The sequence below is a fragment of the Vigna unguiculata genome, chromosome 7 (genome assembly GCF_037176805.1).
Source record: "Vigna unguiculata cultivar grain cowpea cultivar isolate G323 ecotype 2 chromosome 7, ASM3717680v1, whole genome shotgun sequence".
In the NCBI taxonomy this organism is placed as follows: Eukaryota; Viridiplantae; Streptophyta; class Magnoliopsida; order Fabales; family Fabaceae; genus Vigna; species Vigna unguiculata.
Window position 1 is genome coordinate 46,012,331 of NC_140798.1, and position 20,521 is coordinate 46,032,851.

At 30.7% G+C, this 20,521-nt stretch overlaps 1 protein-coding gene across 2 annotated transcripts; it reads right to left on the bottom strand.

The window, feature by feature from the left end:
• Positions 1-8,720: 8,720 nt before the first annotated feature.
• Positions 8,721-11,587, bottom strand: LOC114192636 (zinc finger protein JAGGED-like). 2 transcript variants are annotated; one of them, XM_085675819.1, is made up of 5 exons: positions 11,226-11,587; positions 11,004-11,098; positions 10,360-10,491; positions 9,975-10,062; positions 8,721-9,774 (listed from the first exon to the last, which is right to left on the bottom strand). In XM_085675819.1, coding segments are annotated over exons 1-5 (801 nt in total). In that variant the 5' UTR covers positions 11,228-11,587; the 3' UTR covers positions 8,721-9,290. The 2 variants fall into 2 exon arrangements, with proteins under 2 accessions (XP_085531945.1, XP_085531944.1); XM_085675818.1 differs by lacking the exon at positions 11,226-11,587 and having other exon boundaries at positions 11,004-11,121.
• Between the last annotated feature and the right edge of the window lie 8,934 nt (positions 11,588-20,521).

Sequence of the window (20,521 nt, forward strand, 5' to 3'; positions counted from 1 at the left end):
ATATTGAAGTATAGTAATGTTTTTTTTTTTTTTTTGTATAACTTCTTCAAATTAAAGTTATGACACGTTTTGACGACTTAATTCAAGTTATATTTTTTTTAAAAACTGCACTAGACCAGTAATTTCAATGTTAAACTGTTCTATATATTAGTAAAAAAACTGGAAAAATACAAAACAGTCAATTCATGGAGGAGGCATTGGAAATTGCAGAATACCTTCAATTACATAAAATAGAAACCAGGCTAATCAAAATCCCTATTCATTCAATTCAAACAAAGCTAAACTTCTCCTCGAGAAAGTAGTATCCCAAACAAACTACACCATCTCTTTTATACACTTAATCTGAACTATATAGTCTTTGCTTACCAAAGAGCATACGCGCTGCTACCAAATAGAAACCTTCTCTTTAGTATGAAGTCACCTGTGTCATCGATGCTTTAGGTTCTATACTAATAAGGATGTTGGTATTTTTTGACATCGTTGGTGAAATTATTGTAAACATTAAAAGGAAAAATGTAGATGGAGCAGATTGCAGAAACAACCTGTAACCCTCAGTATCGGTTTCATTTCCTAGTGCACCCATCTCAACTAAATGCTGAAGGACCCTGAATCGAGTTTCTGTATGAACTTTTCCCTAACATCTTCGGTATTTACCTCTGGCAATAATGAACTATGTTCTTCCATGCCTATATAATATATGATATATTCAATTTTTGGCTTTTTGTAGACATGCAATAACACTTTATGTAGGTTTCCAAGTGATGCTCCAAGCAGCTATGTATATAGCACCACTCTATCGTACACTAGGTATCCAAGATACCAGTGAATTTAAGATTTCCCTCGTAACAAATGCCTCGGTCGTTCTTTGAGTGTAAAGAAAAAATTGTTTAACCTGTTTTTCTCTCCCAAAACTAAAACTGACAACTGTGTGTGCTTCGAAAGCATTCTTCTTGAAAGAATTTCTTGAAATTAAAAACCTAAAATCGTCTAATTTGAGTGATTTAAGAATGCGAAGAACTTGAAAGCGTAACCGAGAAGGTTCAAAACGAACTGGATGAAACCAAGTCAATTGAGGTTTGGCCGGGTAGAATGAATACCCTAGAGATTAGAAATAAACAAATATGCTTTGGGAGATTAAATAAAAAGCTTTTGTTTCTTTTGTGATGAGCAGAGACAAGGACTAGTTAGTGTGCAACATTAACGAAGGAGATAATTAAGACACAACGAGAGAAAGCATGGTGTTAGGGACAGAAAAAATTACTGTGAAAGCTGCTATAAAAGGGATATGGATCTGCGTTATTATTATTATTTGGGGTGGGGCTGCTGGGTGGGGCTTACAAAGCAAGCATCTTCATGATTTTTAATTATCCACAGCTTCTGAACATTAATTGGAAACAACTAAGAGGAGAGTGCAGTTTCCTCTTCTTTATAAAGATGGAGAAATATCATTGAAGTATCGAAGAAGATGAAGAACTAGGATACCAATTAATTCACACTAAAGCCATTCAGCATCTTTAAACATTCTCTCATTTATGCAACGTACGGTCAGTCGGTAAATCTGAGTCAAGCGGGTTTATGTTCATCAACTTTTCCTGCGGCTGTTCTTTTTCTTTTCTTTTTCCATTATATTCCTTTGAATACATTAAGGATACATTTATACACAGTGTTTCAGAAATTAATAAATTTTAAAAAATTATTAAGAATCGCAGCATGAACGTATTACAAATTATGGTAAAAATAATATAGGAATAACTAACTACACGTATTTATAAATTTTAAAAGTTGAATGAATACGAAAAAATATATTTGTTAAAAGTGTTCTCTCTTGTTTTCTTTTCTGCAGGTAAGATATATGGGCCTGCAATACTGTCTTTCTCACGCCGTTTCAGTATTTAGCAGCATAACATGCAACTTTTTTAGTGTAGTTCTGGCCCTATATATCACCAAGATCCACAGCACATTAATGCTCTTCTCTCTCTCACTCTGATCCCGAGAGGCATTAAAGTTTGAAGAGTACATTAGACTGACTAGGATCATTACAGGGGGAGAAATAAATAAAGGTGATTGAGAGATGAAAAGGAAAACCAACATGAGTTGGTTTTCTTATATATAATATAAGAATTTTTGTAACGGGGGAACGCATATACTACATACATGTATATATACTATGGTAGGTTTCTGGTAAAGCCACATAAAATATAGAGAATGTGTGTGATAACTATGAAGAAAAGATGTTTGGATTCTCTGTTGAAAAGGGAATGTGGTAGAACGAAGGTAGTTTTACTGGGGATCAGTGTTTCAGCATCAAAGAAAAAAATTGATCTCTAGTACTGTCTTTTATCAGTGTGTGAATATCTTTTGTCAAAGACTATAGATTATGAGTATGGCAATTTGATAATGTCTTTTATCAGTGTACTGTTTGTTTGTGCAAAAACAAAAGTACTCAGATGAAAAAGTAGGGGGACCCGGAGAGACTCAGTGACTTGTGAGCCAAAGCCTGTATTTATAGTGTACGACTTCCCATTTTTCCTTTTCCATTCTTGTTTGTGCTTTTCTGGGTTTTCCAAACCCTCTTTTAAATTAAATTAATACATTTATATCATTCTTCAAATTCAATTCATATACCACTTCAATTATTGACCTCAATTATTATACACACATCACAAGTCAATTTCAATTTAACACCACTATTTAATATATGTATGTATATCAAACAGTCATAGTAGTAGGTGTAATAATTATGATTATGATAATGATAACAGTAATAACGATGTTTAGATGGAAATTTGGCAAATTTGAAGGGGTTTATTACAAAAGTTGAATTGGACTTATGATTCTGATTTCATATGGATTTGCAAAAAATAAAAAGAAAATTTAAGAACCGATCCTAATATATTCTACTTATTGTTACAACATAGAATGTTGAGATGCAAGGGTAATAAATCCCAATAAACGTATTCGACTTATTTTCTTATAATAAAAAAACATTTGACCTCAAACTTTTATACAAAGTTCCAAAGTTTGGAAGCATGAGACAGCTATATATGGGAACAGAAATGAGTGTGTTAGATGACGATGCATGAAGTTAATTATTCAAGATTTTTTATTTAGATGTGATTTTAATTTTATGACACACTCTTGATTCATCGATAAAAATTTCTCCAAGGTCGAATCCCTTCTCGTCCTTAATAAATAGGTTTGAAATGTAATTAAACCAAGTTTGTTGCAGTGTTTAAGTAGTCCCCCAACATAAAAATATATAAGAGTGGTTAGTCAAAAATGTATGGTGAGGAATGTGGAAGGCAAAATGTAAAGGATCTAACTAAATGATAATATATTAATTCACTATATATTATTAATATAGTGTAATTTCTTTTATCAACAAGTATATATATACTTAACAAGTATATATATATATATATATATATATATATATATATATATATATATATATATATATATATATATATATATATATATATATATATATATATATATATATATATATATATATATATATATATATATATATATATATATATATATATATATATATATATATATATATATATATATATATATATATATATATATATATATATATATATATTAGAATATTAGGGGTGCTCCAACCCGTATACAAATATAAAAAGATTTTATAATATAGTGTACCTACAATACAAATTGATCGGTGTATTTATAGGTCAAAAAATTCTAACTTATATTCATTCATCAGGATAGTCCAATTATAAATTCAAACACCATATATAACAAGGTTAAGTCTAATTGTAGTATGGCCGATGTAATGTATCATGTCTTGACAGCGATCCCCTACAAAATAATCTGCCTAATTATGTTTTGCATTGTGTTCTGTCAACGGGTGTCTGCAAATATGTTTTAATTCTCGCATGTGTCTATGTATGCATTGGTCTATCAACATTCATCTTTAGATAATGTCCACCACAACCAATTACCAATGTCCTTTAATTTGTATTTCCTTATATGCTCATCGCACTGCTCAACCATCAGTTTTACCTCGAAGGGAAACACAAAATTTTAGCAAAAAATTCTTAGTTAGCAAAAGTTTTGACACTGATAGGTAGGGTGAAAATATAGAACCATGCATATATTATACCTAAGAATTTAATAATACTTTTCATGCCTACAGTCGCGATAATCCCATGCTACCTTATAGATTTTAGGCATGATAAAGGATTAAGACACCCATCAGAGTAAGAAAATTGTGCTTTTGGAAATTTAGTAGTTATGCATCCCCATGTTTTCAATTGTGCAACAATGAACATTTCTATACTGTCGACTGTTCTACCACTAAAAGTAATGTTATTTCTTTGTTTCCAGATAACCTAAACTACTTAATTAAGGTCGTTAACTATAACAATCTTATTGTTTGCATTGAATTTAACTATTTTACATAAAAATCAAAACTACTTATAGAGATGAGAATTATATTTAAATATTTATGATCAAGTCTAAAACCAATCATGGTGTGGATTTATTGTACTTGAATCCACTATGCATTTACCGTATAAATGTTTTTCACCATTATAGCTACAGCTCAATAGAATGTCTTTGACTTATGAGATAGTTGTATGATAGTGTTGTGAGATTGATGCTTCAAATTTTTTTCCTCATTTTTCCTATGTCAATAATCTATCTTTTTTACTGCTCTTACCACAATGGTATAGTATTTGAGATACTTAATTTAGAGATTACGATCTATTATGATTTTGACTCTTACTAAAGTCATGTTTTATTATCTACCTTTCATTATGATAAAAAAACTTAGCGTTTAGATTAGTTATAATAAGAGAGCATACTAAGACTAAGATTTATTTTCAACATTATTCTAATCACAAAGAGTGATAAGCTGATTTAGTGGTTCAATTCTCCCATTATACTCTAATTAAGAATTAGATTATGATATTATTGTTAGGTATTAGAGAGACAACATAAGAACACACAATGAAAATAATAAGATGAAAGAAGAAATAACAAACAATATAATTAATACTGTAATTTTATTAAGTAAAAAAAATTACAGTACTCCTTTCTTTAAAATTTCGAGGAGAACACAATAACACAATTTTTACGAAAAAAGCAAAAACAACCACACTAGGATAAATCTTAAAGGAAAACTTCTTTTTCTTAAATGTTAGACCGCTAAAAGTATAAAGTAATTTTGATGTTTCTTACTAGAGAAGAAATTTTCTCCTTTTATAATAAGGAAAGGAGGTTTCCAAATAATTCTTTTATGATGTTAAACGTCTTTTCTCATAATTAAATTTAGATCTAATTATGGATCTAGTCTAATAACCAATAATTTTAAATGGTAATTATTTTAGTAATAAATTATTTATAACTTTTTATGGATCTAACATTTAGATTTATATGTAATTGTTTATCTATGATTAATTATAATTTTTTATTTATAATAATAATTATTTTAATAATCAATAATTTTTAAATTGATATTTAAATTGATCAGTAATGAACTATTTTTTAGTTTTAAAATTAATTTTAATTGAATTTTTTTTTGTAATGATATGATATTCTTTGGGTGTTAGTTCAATTAAAGTAATTTAAGAGTAAAGTTTAAAGAAAGAACGAAAAAAGTTATCGGTTCAACTCTTCCACTGATATTTAGGAGTGGATTCAACTTATACACTAATAAAATACTATGATGAAAAAAAAAAAAAAATAGGACCCGGGGCTTAAGTTGGAAAAAAATGGGATAGTTACTGAGAAACATTATTTTGGTTTATAAGTGTTTGTTGATTAGCAGTAATTTGAAGGGTGTTAATTTGATAAAAGTTGAAATGATTTTGAATGAGAAATAACAGTGACCTGAAATGATACAAAATTTGGTTGTGGTGTTGTTTGTGTTTGAAGGTGTACTGTCATAATAATTAGTGTCTGTTTTGTTTGTTTATAGAAAAATCTGAGAGTTTTATGGTGAGGTAGAGTGGAAGAGGAAGGGTGGTGTTATAATTAGAGGTTGACCCCACGAAGGGAAGTAATAGTACTAGGGAAAAAGCAAAAAATGTGGATAAAAAAGATTTGAGATTGAGATGTGAATGATGTTTGTGTTGTGCTTAAAGGTATATGGGGAATGGGCCCAAGCTGTTGCTCCATTAATTAACAAAGTAACATATACCTGAGTTGAATGCCAAGTGGTGGCGCGACATGTTGCATGGCTACACACTCTGTCTTCAACCAACCTACCTTATTAATGAATCACATCTCAACATGGATCACATGTTATCCCATGCTAACACCAACACAAACACCAATACCACTCTCAATTAATTTGTCTCTATCTTTTTGTCCTTTTCCTCCTAACTACCTACCTAATTAATACCTAATACCTACTATTATCAAATCCAACACACCCCCCAGGTTTTTGCACTTTTAAGCACACCTGAAACCCTAATATCTGTTCCCAAATTCATGCATGCCCATGGCTTGCCCAAAAATGGATTTGGTCTACAATTCAACCCTATGCATCTTAGGCAGCCTGAAATGTCTCACAGTAATCTTTGGGTTCTATCTAATCACTTCATCACCTACCTATACCTATATCTAATAGACCCACCTCACTGTAGTGTACCCATATAAAGCTTATTAGCTAAACCTACCTAACTATACCTATTATGCTGCTCCTACTTCCAATTTCAATTAATTAATGCCTCTCACCGTGCACAAACCAAACTGCTAAACATTTTTTAATTACTTTCGTGAGTCTCACACCCAAAACCTCAATCATCTGGTCAAGGTTGAAACTCAGTGTGATATTTACTTTTGGATCAGCCAGAACTAACTAGTCTGACCGACTCAAGTACATGAGGGGTTACACTTTTGCTTTAATTTTCTTCAGGCCCCCGTTCACTCGCATCCACAAAATTATATATATCAATAATCACAATTTTCTTTATATTCATTTCAAAGACACCACCATGTTTTCATGTCTTTTACCGGATTTTGAAATTTATCATATAACCAAAATCGTATTAACATGTACACACAACAAAAAAAAGATGCACATTCAACTTTAATAAAGTTAGTTTCTTTACAAATACATAAGAGAAATTGACGCAGTTTTCTTTCATAAATCAATAGTAGATTCGTTTACATTCATAACCTTAACCGACACTACCTTCATCTATAATTTCCGATGTCTCATTTGTCATCATCGCATGCAACTAAATTCTTGCCGCATCAGCAATGTTGATATTGTCATGGTCCACCACATGAACCCTGTCAAACAATAACTTTCCTTTATAAACTATTTAACAAAATTACCTCTTTTTTAGTATAGTAGTTTTTATCCAATAAAAAAATAAATTAATGGGTATTAATTCTCAAATCCAAATTTTCTATTAAATTTTTTGTGTTGTATGTTCAAAGTACGATGATTGATATTTTAAAATACATTAAAAGCTCTTTAATATGTCAAAACTCAAATTCTCTATTTTATTTTTTATGTATTTTCAAAATATAATACTATTGATATTTTAAAATATATTAAAAAATTAAATATTGTGAATACAAAATTATAATTGGTCTTTAAATTGATTTTTAAAGTTTAGCTACCAAAGTTTTAGATACCAAAAAAAAGTGACCACTAAACATTAGTTTAAGATTTTTTCTACCAAAGAAATTAGTTTAAATTAGTTTTTAATTAATTAGTGACTAATTTAGTAACAAATTATAATTATTTTTTTCATAATAGTGACTATTTTAGTCAGCAATAATTTTTTATTTTGTAGATTGGTATCTAGATTAGTCATTATTGTAGTTAGTAATTTTTAGTCACAAAATTTTTTGTTAATGAGATATTTTTTTGTAGTGAAATGAATTTATTTTAAAAGTATAACTAAAAGACAATATAAAAAAGTCCAAAAAAAAATTTCAAGTTCATAACTCCCCTCTCCTCTATAGTTAAGTTACGAATTTTTTTTTTCAGAAAACGAAAAGTCTTATGTGTCACAAATAAGTACATAATCTATTGTACAGCAAGAAAATGAATTAATACACCTTGAATAAAAACACGAATTAATTAATTTGACTTATTAATTATATAGCAAACTGAAAATCTAGAGGACAATATGCAGAAGTAATAAAAAAATAAATAATATTTTTGGAGGATACTTTTCGTATAATTAAATATGCGTAGAGGAAACACAACCTATCACAAAAAAAAAGGCTAATGTGATTTTATTTATTTGCACGTGTTTCACTGTTTCAATAACAATGATGAGATAAATAAAGGATATATATATATATATATATATATATATATATATATATATATATATATTCTACAAGCTGCTGAATTTGGTAGAAGCTCTAGGAGCTGACAAACAAAAGTGTTTTTATTCCTTGGGTAGTAGTTTTGTTCGGTATGTACCAAGCAAATTAAATATAGCTGCATTCACTGTCTGCTGCAATAAATAATAAGTATTTTAAAGTTTTAGAAAATTATTTACAATACAGTATATGGTGAAAATTGGGAGGTAGGATAAAAGTTTTTCTTTAATAAGAAATTGTATATTTGACAGGTTTGATCGTTTGAATATCCTATTGAAGGAGCATTCAGCAAGATGGTTATTGGCAAGAGAGTCCAAAACCTCTCTGCCTTATTACCCTAATTGTGCAAGCATGGTGTGACACTGAGACTATAAACATTTCAAGAAACTAGAAGATCCCAATTTTGGTTTGGATAGAAAGAGTGAGAGAGTGACGGGGCTTTTGAGAATTAATTTTGAAATGGTAAATAAACTGCCGTAAAATTAAACAGAGAAAAGAAAATACATATAAATATATAAGTACTGATAAATAGAGAAATATTAGTATAGTATAGTGAAGGAAAAGATTAGAGAAGGGAAGTGTTTGTAATTTGGCATGCAAAAGGAAGTGAAGGAGTGAGAAATGCAAAAAGGGGTTTGGAAAGTTTCAGTTCATATCTAACTGGTTGTCCCAGCTAGCTAGGTAGCAATACAAAAGACGATGTTGAGAAGAAATGGAAGGCATTAACCCCACAACTCCAAGCCAAAGTAGCTGAGGGTGTCGATGAGCTCAAAAGCTGTCCCTGGTTACTGTAGATAAACCAAAACCACCTCTCTTTCTCTTTCTCTCTCTCTTCTTCCTAGCTTAGCTACACCTTGGTGACCCCATGTGTCAGCTTGTAATGTCTCTCTCTCTGGATTGCGTGTCTTTATGATACCACATAACAAAAACCAAAAACACTACCCTTCACAGAAAGAATCTCATTAGAAACCATCTTGAAACCGATTGATCGCTGACGGAGGATCCAAACGATGCTGTGCTCCTGCCGGATACCCCCTTCCCCAACTCAACCCTTCCTCCTGATTATTATGCAGTGACCCGTCCTTACCACCACCACCACCACCACTGCCAAACCCACCACCTTGTCCTACCGGTGCACCGATGCATGTGTAACTACTTGTGCTCTCTCCTCCCCCTCCTCCTCCTCCCACATAGTGTCCGTGACTCCCACTCATCACATGACCCACATAGTAATCATTCACCGGATGCTGGTGAGGGAAGTGTGATGACCCAAAAGACACTGGCCTTGTGGGTGACGCATACAGGTATGGCTGTGGAGCTACCGGTGCCGGTGCTGCTGGCGGCATGTGAGTTGATGATGAACCTGAGAAGTACCTCGGGAATCTTAGAGGTGCCGATGGATCTCCTGGTGGGTGATAACCACCCGTTCCTATCGGTTGGCAGCATCTATATATATTACCACAAAGTAAATTTTATCAATATCAAACACTGTTCTGTACCCTAATGTTATGTCTGCATGCTACCTTTGCTTCTGCTTTAAAATTGAAAGACAACAAACGCCAAAGAACTAGAAAAAAAAATGACAAAAACAGCAAATGATAAAATTTAAGAAGAAAAAAGAAGTAATGGTGCATGTATATACATACCCTAAGTGAGGGGCACCTTGTGCAGCAAGGGTATGATCACTGCGAAAGACCAGTTGACGAGCCTGGTTCAGCGTCTCCGTTTCCCTCTCTGCCGAATAGAATCACAAAACAAGTAATAATAGTGATAAATAAATAAGAACAAAGAATTAAAAAGGAAGAAAAAACAAAAGGGGCCCTCTCGAATTTCAGCGATCCAACAAAACAACTCAACTTTTTGTGATTGAAATGACAACCTTTGATGAGGAAATCATTAACGGCCAGTAGAGACTTGGTTGAGTGAATGGTTTAGTTTAAAGAGTGGAAAGAAAGAGGATAAAGTAAAGAGGAAGAAAATAAAAAGAAAAGAAAAGTGTTTAGTAATGGTAATAGTATAGGTGGTACTAGCCTTGGCGGTGGCGGTTCATGTGTCCCCCAAGAGCCTGAGACTTGCAGAACTTAAGGGAACAAAATCTACACTCGTAGACCTTCCCACACTCGTCTTTTCCATCCTTCCCGCCGCTTTTCTTTTTCCTGCAACCTGCAACCATAACCATCCAATTAAAGCAACTTCCATGACACCCTTCTTTCCCTTTAAGCCCATTCTCGATTACCCAAATCCATCACATAAATTTAATTAATTATTTAATTAATTAACCGCCCACAGAAAGAAAAAAACAAGTATTTTTAGTTTTGCTGACAAACTACTACTGCTACTACCCTCTCTATTTCATTTTCTTCTTTTTTACTTTTCCAGATTGCATGATGTTTACCTTGCAAGTTTAAAGAATAGGAGGAAAAAGAATAAGGAACAAAAACTAAGAATCAAATAAAAAAAGAAAGTTTGATGAGCACTGTTTCATAGTCAAAGAATATACCCAAGTGCTGGGTAACAAATCACGGCAGTGTTAAATTTTGTATCCTGTGAAAAGTGAAATCCTTCTTCCCACGGTGAGCGATAGTGAAACAGAATTCGGAAAATAGAAAGAAAAAAATATGTTCCTTTGATGTTTTAGCTTGTATGTGATAGCACAAGTATGATGATCAAGTTACCGGGTGAAGAGGTATGGTCTTCGAGGACTTGTTTGCCATCTCTAGAGAACTCATCAGGCAAATTGTTAAGATCTAACGGGTTTCCTTCCGGTCTCCTGTAAAGAAACAACAAAGCCATAAGAGAGAGAGAAAAAAAAAAGTGAAAGGGTTAGAGAAGGAGAAAGAGGAGGAGATAGTGAATCAGAAAAGGGTGTGAAGGTATAGTAGCGGGAGAAGACCTACATGGTACCGACAGAGAGAGAGACAGACAGAAAGAGAGAAAGGAGAAAAAAAAAACGATGTGAGGCAAACACTCTTTCTTTCAGATGGGGGGATAAAACTAAAGCTTTTTACAAAATATGTTAGACTTTCAGTTTGAGACTGCAATATAGAGGCTAGTTGAGTGATGGTAGAAGATAAAGAGCTTTGAAAGTTCTCTATCAGTTCCTCTGCCACTCACTCTCTCTCTCTCTCTCTCTTTATCTCCCCCCACACAAAAAATTGAATGAACAATGGGACAGTGGGTCTCGTGACTTTAAAAGGAGAGCGTGAGTGTGGTAGTGGGAGTGGGGGGCTTAATCAGGGTTTTTGCAAAATGCTAGCTAGCTTCGTCTGGTTCGGTTGAGACTTGGGAAATGACAGAGGGAATTAGGAAGGGCTAGATATGTGATTCAGAAACATGTTGCTTTTTTGTATTAATTATTCTTAATACACCGGGAAATGATATTGATATATATAAGGGAAAAAATGAATATAAAAATGAATGAAGAAAGATAGAAAGAAAATGAGGTTGATAGTGGTTATTGTTTAATTATATGATGCTTGTGCCTATAGTTATTTTTTTTGTTTTGGTTTTATTTTTGCCCTAGGTATATAAGTGGGGAGAAAGAAAGGGTTCAAAAATATTCAAATAATTTGAGTGAAAAAAATGATTAAGTGATATTCGAAAAGAAAATGTTTACCAACAAAGGATGGCAATCAAATGTATAGTACAAATCTTTGAGCATTAAAGGTTGCCCTAAGAATGAAAGATGACATTTATACCAGAAAGAAAGCAAGACAAGGCATAGCGTACGTAGACATTTTAGCGTGGTTATTGTGCTTAAAGAGGGGGATGTTTGAGAACAGGTTGTGTATGGTCCACAATAGCTCAATGCCTCCTTCTGGGTGTAAAATTCTACCCAGGGGACTTAGACTTGCATCCACGAAGGGTTGCTATCAGTATCTATCATTAGGGTTTTTTGCAATCTAAGTTGGGATAGACTCGACCCCCACTTATTGTTTTATTCTTTGAAAGTTGCTATATCTCATAGATTACATATACATAGTCCTTTTCAGTAGATGTGCATGAAGAAAGTGAACAAATGGATTTCAAATTTCTTTATGTTTTCATCATTTTCATCATTATATTCTCTGTTCGCTTTAGCTTCATTTTCTTTCGATCCAAACTCTTAGTCTCTAACAAGAGCTTGAATTAAGCAGATGCTTAGCAGGTGATTGACGTGATTAACTTTGTTGAATGTAATTAAGGAGTGAGTCTTGATTTGGAGCAGCATGTGTGTGAAATGGGAAAAAGAAAGAATAGTTAGAGAGGTTCCCCACCACACCTGAAATGGTTATAAAGGAGAAAGAAGACACTACCTAATAAGAGGGCTAGCTAGGCATTAAAATCAGGTGATTCATGGACCACACTACTGCAGCTGGCCTTGACTAGCTGGTTGGTACTAAGAAGAAAATGTTGCGAGACACATTTCATATTTTTAAAAACCTGGACCCAAAGATTCATGCAATATGAACGCGCCCCAACTATCTGAATTTTTTTTCTTGCAAGTGTGTGTCTATATATGATTACCTTTAAAGTGGTCCTTCACCAATTTAAGCAGTAAATCCAACAAACATTTCTTCCATGTTCAGAAGTCTAGCAAGGCAAACTTACAAACCAGTAGAGGAAATTGTCTTCATCACCTTCAAGCAGTCAAAATTTAAATTGAAAAGTTGTTACCTTTCCTATTACGACAGAAAGTGCATTGCATTTATGTGTACTGCTTAATAATGTAAACTGGAAAACAAAAGCCAAGACCTTTAACTACTTATATTTTTAGGGAGAGAAAACGAAACAAATTATTAGCAAACTGCATCCATGTTCAGACCATGACCAACCAACGCAAATAAAACGTTAAAACTACTTCATACTTCATACTTCAAAACCTCACAGTCTTCTTGGATTCTATTGATGAAAACGTGGAGAGAAGAATACCTGTTGCGGATCGTGGTACTACAAAATCAGATTATGGTGATATCTATTAGAGGTAAAAAAGTTTTCTGACAAATTCATTTGAAGCGTGGGGTAGCGCTTAAATGATGCAATCTCAACACCTTTCAACTCTAAACATACATCAGACCAACCAACAGTACACTCTACCACCAAAATTTTCAAACCAAATTAACTCAAATCATTCTTTCACCAAACCAAATTAACCTTTAAAGTTTACAAATCCGATAATTGTACTGTCAATACAAACAATTCAAATTTTCTCTCTTTTAGGTCAAGTTTGACCTCTACTGCACCATTAAATACTGCATACCAATATAAATAAATAATCCAACAAATAATTTACACGCATTTGGATCATTTTTCCTTCGAGTTTTGATTGTTGAAAAAAAATATATTCACAATAGTACGCAGAACTCATAGTAACTCAGCGACAACTTTTAATTTTTTGATTTTTGAAAAAACTCTTTGTGAAATTTTTTTAAAAAAAAAATACTAAATAGACTAATGTGCTTGATGAAGGGAAGATTCTAATACCTAGTAGAACCACCCCAGAAAAATTAATATTAAATCGGCAAACACTTTTAAAAGTCGAAATTTTTTTTAGAATGCTAATGATAAATTTTGTAATATGCTTAATGTGTACAATAATTTTCCTTTTTTTTAGTATATGAAGTTTAAAATATGAAACAATTTTTATAAAAAAAATTATTAATTTTTTTTTCATAATAATTTTTTTTTCTTATGTGTGATATAGTTTCATCATGATTTTGGTTTACTTATTCCGATTTTTTTTTCTTATTTTCTAGTTTTATGAAATGGTAGCTATGCCATTAATTTATTGGGAATATATATCACAAATTAGCATTTATGTCGTAAAAAATATAAACAAATGCCCCTAAACATGCGAAAAAGTTTAAGGATTCCTTTGGTCATTAGGTTGTACCCTGGAGAGAAATATTTGATGTGCATACAATCATCTTTATTCTGAGAAGTATCTTTTTGAATAGCCTTACCTGGCTAAAAAGATAGATTAATTAATGTTTACACAGATACTGACAGCAACTTTAATTAAAATCAGGAAGCATTGCCTATATATATATATATATATATATATATATATATATATATATATATATATATATATATATATATATATATATATATATATATATATATATATATATATATATATATATATCCAAAAATAACTATTATGTAATATTTACATCATTTAAGTTATTGCACCTATTAAATTTAAATTATGTTTCTTCTTCAATTTTTACATTTTTCTTCGTGTTTACGTTATCAAAATCTTATTTATGTATTTGATATTGCCTAAAAAAATTAACACTATCAAATAACAAAATTGAGTATAACAAACAGAAAATAATAACAAAGTGAAACAAAATTATTATCATTCAATTAATTAATAATGTGACATACATTATCTTTGATTTGCCCAGATAGGTTTTAAATTATCTAACTCATAGATCCGGAGTTTACGTAAAAGGTTGAGGCATTTTATTCCTTTATATTGTTAAAAAAGTTATAAACTGATATATATAATAGAATGTTGTTAATTTGTATAGTAATCATAAAACCTAAATAAAAATAATGTACTGGTAGTTAATAGTATAACATTTTCTTATTAAACTATTCGTAGCATGAATAAAAGGTTATTTGCGAGTTGAATCAGGCTTATAATTAGGGCTGCGAAATTGTCGAGACAGTTCTCAGAATGCGCTAAAACTTGTTTGAGCGTTAATTAAGATATAAGTATTTTTACTAAATTAACAAAGGTTTACGATGACTTATTAGGCATTTTATTTAAATTATCAACTTTTTATTCACTGTGTCATTAAAAAAAATAGTTTTTTTCCTTATAAATTTTGTATTAAAAAATAAAATGTAAATGCATGACTAGGTTATGGAAAAAGAAAAGGACTTCACACATTAATAACGAGCAAGGGTTGTTTGTTTGGGTATAGAAATGGCTCTGTTGCCTATAACCTAGCCAAACCAGCTAAAGATTGGGGTTGTACAGTTCGTCATATATGAGAGAAATTGAACAATGCCTTGTCATCTTCATGAAAAAAAAAAAAAAGATAAAAAATCTCACTTTTCGATAGAAGTAGTTAATTGTTTGGATTAAAGGGTAGATTTGAGGATTTAGTAAACGATGATGGAAATAAGATAAAAGAGAGTAAATAATAAAATTATTTCGATTAAGCGGAAGAAGATGGAAAGTGAAGAGAAATGGGAAAAAAAAATGAAAAGTTTATAAGTATTTTCATTGATATGGTACACAAAAAATACTTTTTATTGACGCATTATTTATATCTAATACTCCCTATTGTCTAAACATTACTCCCGCCATATATGATTCTGGAACTCAGGTAAAAAAATAAATGAGTGACACCACCGAGTAACACCATCAATCATGTTAAAATTAGTTTTAACTCGTGAGTCAATCCTGCTTATCATGGATTCGAGTCAGAGTTGGGTTGAAAAAAATTAAGTTTTTTTAAAGGTGGGTTGAACTCAACCCAATTTACTTAACCCACGGGTTAAACGGGTTCGAGCCGGGTTGATGGTGTGTTGACCCATTTAACTCACTGGCAAGTTATATACGTTGATACTATAATCTTTATAGTAAATTACTCAATCAACTGTCTTTTATAAATATATTTTTTTAAATTAGCATGCCAAGAATGTGTAGTTTTTTGATTTATATTTTGTTGAATAACATGACAGAAAATATGTAATATTAACCATGTTTTCTTGGACTATATGGACACATTATTGGAAATAATTCATCATATATTGGTGGTGAGCATGATGAAAATATTGGTTCTTGATTTTACTGTGTGAGTGTCATCTCATGGATTATTTAAAACTTTATTTAAATATATGAATACTTAAAAATAAATACATAAATATATTTTTTTTATGTGAGTTAGTGAGTCAACCCACTTAACCCACCAACCTGTGGTGGGTTGAGTCAGGTTGTAAAATTTTTGACTCACCACGAAGTGAGCCGGGTTGGATTCATTTATTTTCAACCCGCCTCGTGGTGAACCAACCCAATTCACTTTGCCATGTAAAAGAAATAAAATTTGAATAAAAATAATTGTAAAGATTAAAACAAAATTTTAGATGTAAAGCTTCCAATAATATACTCAATTAATGTAACATTTGATCATGCAATCGGTGGCAGAACATCGTTGGAGCACGGATGGCCATGGCTCTTTACAATTTTTAATTTTTTTATATTATATATATATATATATATATATATATTATTTTTAATTTTTTAAATTATATATAACATATATTAGAAATTGATGGAAATTAAATTAATTATCTTTTTATTTATTTTATAAAACATAATATTTAATGTTAATAAATAATAAAATATAATATTGAATGTAACAAAGAATTAAAGTATTTATTAAAATATTTTTTTTTAATTTTTTATTATATTTTTAAATTTTTCACAAATTATATTGATTTTACACTCTCCCATATTTTTCTTTTAAAAAGAATGGTTAAATTTAAATTTATCATTTTTATTTTTATTTTTTATTTGTTTTCTTTTCTTAAGAAAAGAAGTAATTCTCTCGTATCACTTTAATAATAAAAGATTTGTTTAACGGTTAACCTTATGCGTATATTATTTCGGCCTCCAACGTTATCGTTTAAGATTCGTCATTAAAATTAAACATACTACCGGTGCGTTTCTTTTTGAGAAAAAAACTTTTAACAAGAGAAAAGAGAATTAATTAAATCCAAAAAATAAAACAAAGAATGATAAAAAATAATTAATTTCTCACCTATGACTTTCTTCTCTCTGTTGTAAAAATATTTTCTCGCTAACTTTCTACCATAAATGTTTTACTAATTTTTCCAATTTTAATCGATTAGAGAAGTAGACTATTTTATTAGAGTTAAATAAAATATAAGAAAATATTTATCTTTTTATTCTAACATAATAAATAAATGAAATATATAAATATAAATAATAATTGCATAGTAACAAATATACTTTATAATTATAATAAAATGAATAATTAAAATAAAAAATTAATAAAATTAATAAATAATTTTAAATTTTATCAATATATGCTTTATATTGCAATATCAGAATAATAAATTAAATTAAATAATTAAATTAAAATAAACTATAATATAAATTAAACTGATACCAAACTTTTCGTAAACATTACATTCACTTTCCATTTGCTTTACTTTTTCTAACTTTTTTTTTCCTCTTTCAAATTCACTTTCTAATTTAAACACGTGTGCGTCAAATTTATTGTCAAAAGTCAGATTTAATCACATTAGTATAATATAATAAATAATATGCTTGATTATAGGAGTTTAAAGTTTCGAAAGTATTATTACTTACTTTTAAAATAACATATAAAATAACGAAATTTATAAATGAGTAGATTAATCATGAATAAAATTTGTGTGTGCAAAATTAAGTATATTATTCTGTTAAAAAATTTGGAGTCCAAAAAGATGGTCTGGCTTTTAATTTATAAATGAATGGGTTAGCGTAAATTTTTGTGAGTCTCTATAAAATTAACGAGTTTTTCTTATAACTTTTGTTATAGTTTATATTTCTAAAATCTAAAATCATTGTAGTTAATAAATGAAATTTATTTCTAATCATATAAAAAATTATTTCATTTCATTTTTTAATTTAAATTTTTTTTTTTTAATTCTCATTTTAAGAAAGATAACAAAGATTGAGATATAATATATTAGCAATATAATACAGTTATTAAAAGGAAGATGTAAAGGAAGATGATTGGAATTCATCCTTCCTTAACATGATTAAATACATAGAGATGAGAAGATGGCCATGAGTATTCCATCCTCATTGTTAAAATTATTTCTATTATTATTATGATATTTAATGGTTATAAAATATTTATCTCATTTCCATACCAATCATTCACATCAGAAAATGAGTATACTCATAATAATATATAATGTTTTTACTTGTTTTTTTATTATTTTAAATATTAATTAAATAATTTCTTTACATCAAATAAAAAAAAATATTATAAGTATTCAATGTTAAAATTATACATATTTTCTTTTCTCCATGGAAAAAAAAGTAATAATTATATAAAAGAGTAAAACTATCAAATTTGAATTTAATTTAAGTTTTATTAAGAGAGAAGATACGACACTAATAAGACTTTATCTCAATCACATAAAATATTGACATCATTCTCAACCCAAAATCTTAAAACAATGAATTTATGAACCTTTATTCTTATATAATGCTCTACTTTTTCATTTTTAACTAATGTGAAACTTAAATTCCTAACACTTCCGATATTAATTATCGTAGTTTTCTTATAAGTAGCTCGTACCGAAGGTAAATTTAGTTTTGTTTTGGTGTACATGGAAAGTGTGTTATTTGCTACTTCTAGTTCTAGCCGCTTATTTTGAGATGATTTTCGGTTCCATTGTCGGTTCCCACCTTGCAGGGGTAGACAAAGGATTGTGATGGTAAAAATGTTAAAACACCTAAATACATGATGCAAATTTAGTTGAAGGCTGTGAGTGGTTTGAGACACGTAAAAGGAAAGAAAAGAAAAAAGAGTTGGGAGTTTTGAGGAGGAGGTAAAGAAAGAGAGATTTTTTCCAAAGAAAATAAGTGGTGACTTGCAAAGAATTAGTTAGTAGATGGAACCAACATGACTGTTTTGGTAGCAGTAGTGGTGGTGATGGTGGTGATGAGAAGACGAATCAGAGAATTGTCTGCATCCCTATTAGCATTGAATTTCCATGAATAACAGAGAGGTTCAGCTAATTGAATCAGTGCCAAATTATTGATGGTAGGGTGATTGGTCTTATATATGCAGACCCCGAAAATGGATGTCTCTAGTTATTGTTCACTCTTCTCAGATAGGTCTGGACTACGTACTGTGCTTGCCACAATGAGGGATTCAGAGAGAGATCATGGCTCAGCTGCTTCAAACTTTCTGTGATTGAATACCTGTTTAGTTACTTTGATTTTTCAGCTTGCAGTTTCCATTTGCATATACACCCTTTTCTCTTCTTACAAAAAGTATACCTCATGCATTATGTCTTTATGCTTTTGGATTCACTCCCGCTTCTTTCTCCTATTACTTTCACCAGAATGCTACCACTTCTTCTTCCTTCTAGCTTACCTTCATTCCCAACCGGGAACAAACCTCATCATATTAAATAATATTTCTTGCTCTCTATAATAAAGTTCCATACCAACTACAAATAACTAAAGAGGCCTCATTTCTGCAGACAAATAACTAAACCGGACTAAACATAGTAACAAGACTAAAGCATGTGTATTTGATCAAGATTTTGGTTGGGCATCTTTTCTTTCTTTCCTTCCCAAACTATTCTCGAGCCTCTATTTTGGCTACCTAGCTCTGCATTGATTTCGCTGCCTATACAATGCACCACTTCAAATCTTTACACTCAAATTAGTACTATGACCAATTTCGAAAAGTAGCCTTAAGTGGTATGCTCTAAGTAAGCTACACATAGCATAATCAGGCACAACCCCCAATGGCACACTAACCAACACCCAAACCTGTTATGTTAGTGTTACCCCCCATTCTCATACACTCTTATTTTCGTCTTCAATCCCTCATAAGAGCCCTCACTTAAGTATGCTATGCATCTCGCTGGTTTTATCTCTGTCTTTTCCCAGATTATTATTACCAGAAACAAATGTAATTAAATGTCATCTGCGTTAGTATATCGCCACAGAAATTTTCTTTTATAATACTACGTAACCTACGTGCAAAATATGAAATAGTACAACCCATGTTATAACTCGTACCCGACCCATCTATATATCATATCCAATCGCCTACCTACAACAGTTCTACAAAAACATGATACATTCCAAAATTTTCTCAGATGGAAATCTCATAACAATCAAAACTTAAAGCCTACTGAACCTGCAAACTCTTCAAGTATAAAGGATTCGTAGATCTTTAAGGTTCATTTTGGTTTTGTTCAGGAAGAGGTTAATATGTGTTTCTATAAGACGGTCTGACTGATTCTGTAACAAAAAAGAAAGTGTAAAACATTTAAGATATTAAAGTTGTTGATGTAATGTATCAAAATAACTTTTGCATGCCAATCTTGTCATGTTTTAAAATCGTTTTACACGTGTCAGTGTGTAATAAATGCCTTTGCTCAGTGTTTATTAACTGCTACTTTGCCCGAGCCTTGAAGCTGGACGCGGTTT